The sequence below is a fragment of the Charadrius vociferus genome, unplaced genomic scaffold, assembly GCF_000708025.1.
Source record: "Charadrius vociferus isolate BGI_N301 unplaced genomic scaffold, ASM70802v2 scaffold650, whole genome shotgun sequence".
Lineage (NCBI taxonomy): Eukaryota > Metazoa > Chordata > Aves > Charadriiformes > Charadriidae > Charadrius > Charadrius vociferus.
The window spans coordinates 5,215,444-5,221,443 of NW_009646736.1; the positions used below are offsets into that span (position 1 = coordinate 5,215,444).

General features: G+C 36.6%; 1 protein-coding gene across 4 annotated transcripts in view; it reads right to left on the reverse strand.

Annotated features, from left to right (window-relative positions):
• Nucleotides 1–6,000, reverse strand: part of TRIP12 (thyroid hormone receptor interactor 12) — a 52,776-nt gene that overhangs the window by 4,949 nt on the left and 41,827 nt on the right. For all 4 annotated transcript variants that reach the window (XM_009889954.1, XM_009889980.1, XM_009889971.1 and 1 more), the window contains 6 exons: nt 5,438–5,594; nt 4,178–4,276; nt 3,535–3,649; nt 3,101–3,255; nt 2,447–2,611; nt 1,130–1,294 (listed from right to left, as the gene is read on the reverse strand). In XM_009889954.1, the coding sequence (XP_009888256.1) occupies nt 1,130–1,294; nt 2,447–2,611; nt 3,101–3,255; nt 3,535–3,649; nt 4,178–4,276; nt 5,438–5,594 (856 nt within the window). The remainder of the gene's footprint in view (nt 1–1,129; nt 1,295–2,446; nt 2,612–3,100; nt 3,256–3,534; nt 3,650–4,177; nt 4,277–5,437; nt 5,595–6,000) is intronic.

A 6,000-nucleotide genomic window follows, 5' to 3' on the forward strand; every position in this document is an offset into this window, starting at 1 on the left:
AAAGATATGAGAACTAGATATGTGCTTAACAGCTTGAATCTGGAAGACGAACAGCAACTGCTCAATATTCAGTTGTAAGGACTGGGGAATAACTTCGCAAAGTTCTCAGTTGCTATCCCAGGAGCTTCTATGTCCCTTACTGTATCATTTCTACCAAAACATCAGATATGCTCCTTATCAGAGCTTGAAAATATTAAGAGTCCTCAGAGTGAAATTGGCAGCAGACTAACCTGTCAGAAAATGCATTATTTAAGGATTGGAATAATGGCTCTTTCGTGATACAATCAATCATTCTTACCTTCATCCGACTCATAACTTCATAGGATAATATTGCATTTTTCCTGCCTTTCCTCATCTCTTTTCCAGGCTGTTTTTAACCTATTCCATTCAACACTTTCTTATGCAGAAAGTTTCCTACCTTTGCTCAGCAGTATGACCCTTTTGTTTTTCTAGGTTCTATGTCCCCTCTGACATAGCAATAAATTAATACACAGGTGTACTGTCAACTTATTACAGCACTGTTTTGTTGTCTGTTCCTTACCTATTTTTTTTATGGTTTGTGTTTTGTTTCTTTGGGGCTTTTGTGTTGGTTTTTTTGTTTTGTTTTGGTTTTTTTGTTTGTTTGGTTCTTTTAAAGAAACACTACTCTTCTAATTTTGACTTGCAACCAAGCTGATGTTTTCCTAAGTCTGATTCCAAAAAATGACACTGTTGTTATAGCAGTTCAAAGCCCACTGAAGTGTGGGTAGCAGGTGCTAAATCACTATTGCGAACAAATTCGTTACCATATGCAGATGTGGGAACTTGTTAAAAGATTCTGAAAGTCCACAGTTCAAACTTTTGACTCACTACAACACTTTTTATCCAAAAAACATACTTCTGATGACTTCATTATGTATAAACCAGATTTTTTTGTACTGTAAAATTTTCGAGTCAGGTGCACTGACTAGCATTCAAAACAGTGTTTCTGTAGTAACAAACTGGTACAGAAGAGAAGCAATCAGTAGGAAAATTATTGCTGTGCCCAGTTCATGAGAATGAACTGAAATAGATACATGGAAACAAACTACTTGAGAGGAAGGCAAGGAAGAATAAAGAAAATTTTAGCCCTAGCTTTGCTTTTACGTACTCTGAGATACTCCTCTAAATTGTGGATGGTGACTGGTGTATCTTTCCCCCCTTTTTTCAGTTCTATATTAGGAAACCCAGGAAGTGTGAAGTCCAGTCCTAAATCTTCCACTGAGCAGCCATTCATAGTCAGAGCCTCCAATGCATACTGTAGACTTTCTTTGGTCTAAAAAATTGGAAGTGAAAACCAGTGAGAACAATTCATTCACATTAATTTATTCAAAAGTTTATCTAAAGTAGTTTTGACTAAATAAACATTTCTGTAAGAATATTACTATTAATACTGTTACAGTGCTCCTTATTTTCCTTCCATATTTTTCATACATAACAGTAAAGCAAGACAAAGCAAATAAACCACCTTAATGAATACACTTGAAAGATCATTACAGTACACTTTTTCCTGTCAATTTTGGAATTACTTTAACTTTTTGTATATTATTTATTTAGAAAATACTACTGCAAGAGAAGGAGATGTGTAATATGCTAAAGCTCTTAGGTTACGTTTTGTCCTTAGAATACTTAATGGCATTCATATTCGGCATGCATACTGACATTTTTCAGCTTTCATCCACCAGGTTTCAGGTTTTTCAAACTCTTGTTGGAAATTAAAAGCGGTGATCAAGGAGAGAGAGTGAGACAGTGAGGTGAAGAGGAACAAAGGCCCACAAGCTTGCAATAACTTCACTAGTAACAAAGCAGATGTATTAAGAGTATAAATTAGGTTATTACCACCTACCATCTATTAACAATGGGTGCTAGAAAGAGCATACATGCCAAAGACTTCTTATCACTACTCTGCAACAGTGAATGGTACTATTTTCAGCTAAGAGTGGATAACCTTGAAAAAATTAAGACTCTTCCATATCTATAATAGAACCTGTACACTCACAGATGGAGCCAGTTTGACTAAATTTGACTAAACCAACTAGGAAGAAAGCCAAGCCTTCTGAATGTTTAAAAATCAAGGACAGATTTTTTTTTTTCCTCTGATAAAGTTGGCTAGTCTTTTCAAAGTGTAACAAAAAAGGTTACCCGAGGCAAACATCTGGCAGTTTTAGCCATTTCTAGCCTATGTTTAATCACACAGAAGAATCTCATAATAAATTTCAAATGTTAGAGTCTATATTACAAGAAGACCGTGTTATAATTACTAGCCACTGATTTAATAACATTAAAACTACTCCTTTTATTAGAATGAAGTCATTATCACTATCACCATCAGTATTAAGCACTATCATACACTCTCAATTACAGCCTCTTCATAAAATCCAAACATATGTGAAAATGCACTCTTCCATTCTTAGGGTTACTTTCCCACCTGTGTTTTGTCCTGTTCAAGTCTTTTCTTTTGTCTTACAATATCTTCAAGGTGATATATTGATTTGGCTACTACTGGATCAATACTGAACAAGTCATGTGATGTCAAGGAAGTTTCCTGTCGTAGCATCCATTTATAAAAAGGAAGTCCAAGAGGAAGGTCCACCTGGAAATAGAAATGTTGTTTAGTATTGAACTGTCTTCCAAAACTATATCTTCTGCTATTTTATCTCTTGACTAGATCTAGAATACTAGTTACTAATTCATAGTTCTGGGGTACACCAAAATACCATGTCTGAGTGGTTTTACCTGAGAAATTTACAATCAAGAAAACACAACTGACTGCTCTAATGTGTACGCACCAGGTAATCAGCAAGTTAGCAGCTGGAATAGTAAGAAGCCCAAAATGATCTTGAAAGAAGATCGGACAGAGACTGCAACATATGGCAGACAACGGCTCAAAAGCCACCATAACAGATCTTCAACATATACTTCCCTTTCCCCCTCAAAAGCTCAGCTGCATCCCTCTTCCCCTTACCCAAACTGCCAGAGCTGAAAATAATTCCATGCAACTCAATGCTATTTTTTCCCCATTGCAGTCAGAACTAAAGTTTTCATCAACCCTTGAGAATCACATTTTCCATTTTATTCTCACCAGTCTAAAATCCATGATTGCCTTGGCCATTAGTTTTCCCAGAAAGCGGAACTTCATTTTAACTTTTGCAATGTGAGCTGGCTTGGCTGTTCTACCAAAAGGAAGTGCAAAAAGGCCTTGAAGGTTATGGATGTATTTGGTACCTTCCTGGCTTCCTGTTGAGAAAGAAGGAAAAAAAAAATTCAGTACATACACTGCTAGTTTCATTCCAGATGCAAGTTTGAAAGCAGCTATCAGATAACCATAACGTAAAGCTTCTTATAAAATTAAAAAAAAACCCCAACCATAAAGATAATCACACGCTATCATGAGGCATATTATCTGACCACAGACTGAGCTACTCTTTCAACCAAAGCCAGTCATGTAATTAAAGTAAACTTAGAATCAATTCGGTATTAGATCAATATTCATATTTTAGGTAGAAAAACGTTTACCTTTTGGATTGGCTAAAGTCACTTCTTCTCCCCTCCAAAGGCCCAAGTCTGCTCTCTGTAGTTCCTGAGATACAAGTGCATAGAACTCTAGTGTGGGGCCTAGGCCTGTGCCAACCTTCAGGAGGAGGGAGGGTGCAGGGAGAGGAGGGGGAATGAGATAAATAAATGAGTCCATTAGGTCAGTTTGAATATCAAAATCTTTACTTAATCTGAGAAATATAGTACATTATTTGCTATAAAGAAGACTGCATTGCAAAAAGTGTTCCAGATATGCCAACTTTCACCACACAACTGAGACAGCTTGGAAAGACCACATATCAGAGGGAATAATAGTGGAATAAAAGTATTAACCACCTAGTGACCATATTACAAAGGAAAGGCACAAAGCTGTTTGCTTAGAGTTAGGAAAAAATCTGCTCTGCAGAATAAGACTAATTATGAAATTTGGGTGGTCAGAAAGAGTTTCTCGTAGCAACTAAAAATCACAACCAAGTGGATTAGGGATAATTAATAGATACAATTTTGTGACACCAGCAATGGGAAGAACCAAGAGTCTGACCAAGTCATTCTAGGAAAGTTGTAGCTTTTTTGTACTAATCTTCAGTAAAAAGGGGTTAAATTAGACTGCATGGATATTACTTACTTCATTCTCATACTGGATTTCCAACATGGCTCTTGAACTGCCTAGATCCTGCATCACAGATTCTGCCTGTTTCAACAGCTCATCTCTGTTCACAGTGCGCTACACATTAGAGAAGTTTTAAGTAGTGAAATTATGTCTGTAAGTCCCAGCTCCCAAGGCAGTTACAACAGGAAAAAAAAATCAGTTATGCAAGTTTTTCCACCCCATGCTAATATTTCCACAGTTCAACAATGTGTAAGCTTACACTTTGATAAAATAATTCTCGCTTCTATATGAAAACTGACTAGAATTAAAGTGTTTGGTATAAAATGAAAAAACAACACCTCACATTTTTCAGTGTAATCTGTACTACTCTTGCCAACAATCTGGCAGCAGGACTAGAACACAGTAGAAAAGCATTGTCTTGTGACGTTACATACTTCAAACTAATACATGGAGAAAAAAACAGACTAAAGATGCCAAAATCCAGCAACCTAAAGGAATAATCTTACACCTTGCCCTTGTGGATTCTCTAGTAGGGAAAAAAGGAAAGTGGCAGGTTTCAGAAAACAAAACAAGCACCCAACCAAATAATAACCACCCAAAACCACACCACACAACAAAAAAAACCCACCAAACAAAAAAACCCAATCAACAGCACTGGGATTCCTACATGTTGGAAGCTATTTTTTCCCCCAGATGTATTCAAGACCATATAGCGGATCAGAACTTAGTTTAAGATAACAGACTCAAGGCAAACACCCAAGACTCCCTCAGTTTAAAACAGTCACAGTTCAGTTTTATTACATTGTGACAGGAGGTTTAATACTGTCCCAGAATGCAAGAACAACGTTTTTGTTTATTCAGGTGACACTTAAGGGTCTAAATCCTATCCCTTAAATTCTTTATGAAATTCTACATAAAGAAAAACAGATGTTTACAAGCTAATATATGGAAGCATCACTAATGTAATCTAAATCTTAAAGTTCATTCTCAGAGCATAGTTTCAGAAATTACGTAAAGACTCCAATGCCAAACGAAGCAGGATGTGAGAATGCAGAGTAGCATACTCCAGCCCCTTCTGCCATCTAGCGGCACACACCCAGAAGACGCCGTGCTTTCCACTCGGGGAAAGCTTTTAAATGAACAGAAACAAACCTCCCCTTCATGCCTATGCTACCAAAATGTGGAGTTTTACAAATAAAATTGATCACGATATTTTTAAAGACAACATAAAAATAAAGAAATCATTCATTCCATTTCTAAACAAGATATACCTACTTTTTTCCTGTCCAGTCGCGGTGCCACTCTGCTATCCTGAGAATCTGATTGATTGATTTCTGGATTAGTATCCAGCAGTCTTTGCATGGCTCGATCACGATCAAAAGCAGTTACATAAAACAGCATTTGACGGGTATCAAATGGAAAGAAAAATGGGCTGTAAAGAGCATTGGATTAGTTAGCTGGGTTCCAACTAGCATCTATGACTATAGTTTAGTTTAAAACACAATAGAAATGTAGTATGCCTGAAATTAGTGCTTTATTAAACACTGTGGTGAAAGGAGCCTTCAAAGGAAGCCTTCCAGAACACACTTTAGCTTTAGTTACAATGCTCATGAGCAAGAGTCTAGAGGTGAAAATAACATGACAAGGGACCACAAAAAATTCCAGAAGCTTTTAACTCTTCCAGAAAAATAACTCAAACTACTCAAATGCCTTGGCTATGCAAAGTTTAAATAAGAAAACATATATTCTGTTACTTGTTCACACTTGCTTTAAAATTAGTAAATCTAACTTAGATGAGATATTTTAAGAAGGTCATTCAAGCTTCCATATTGGGGGGG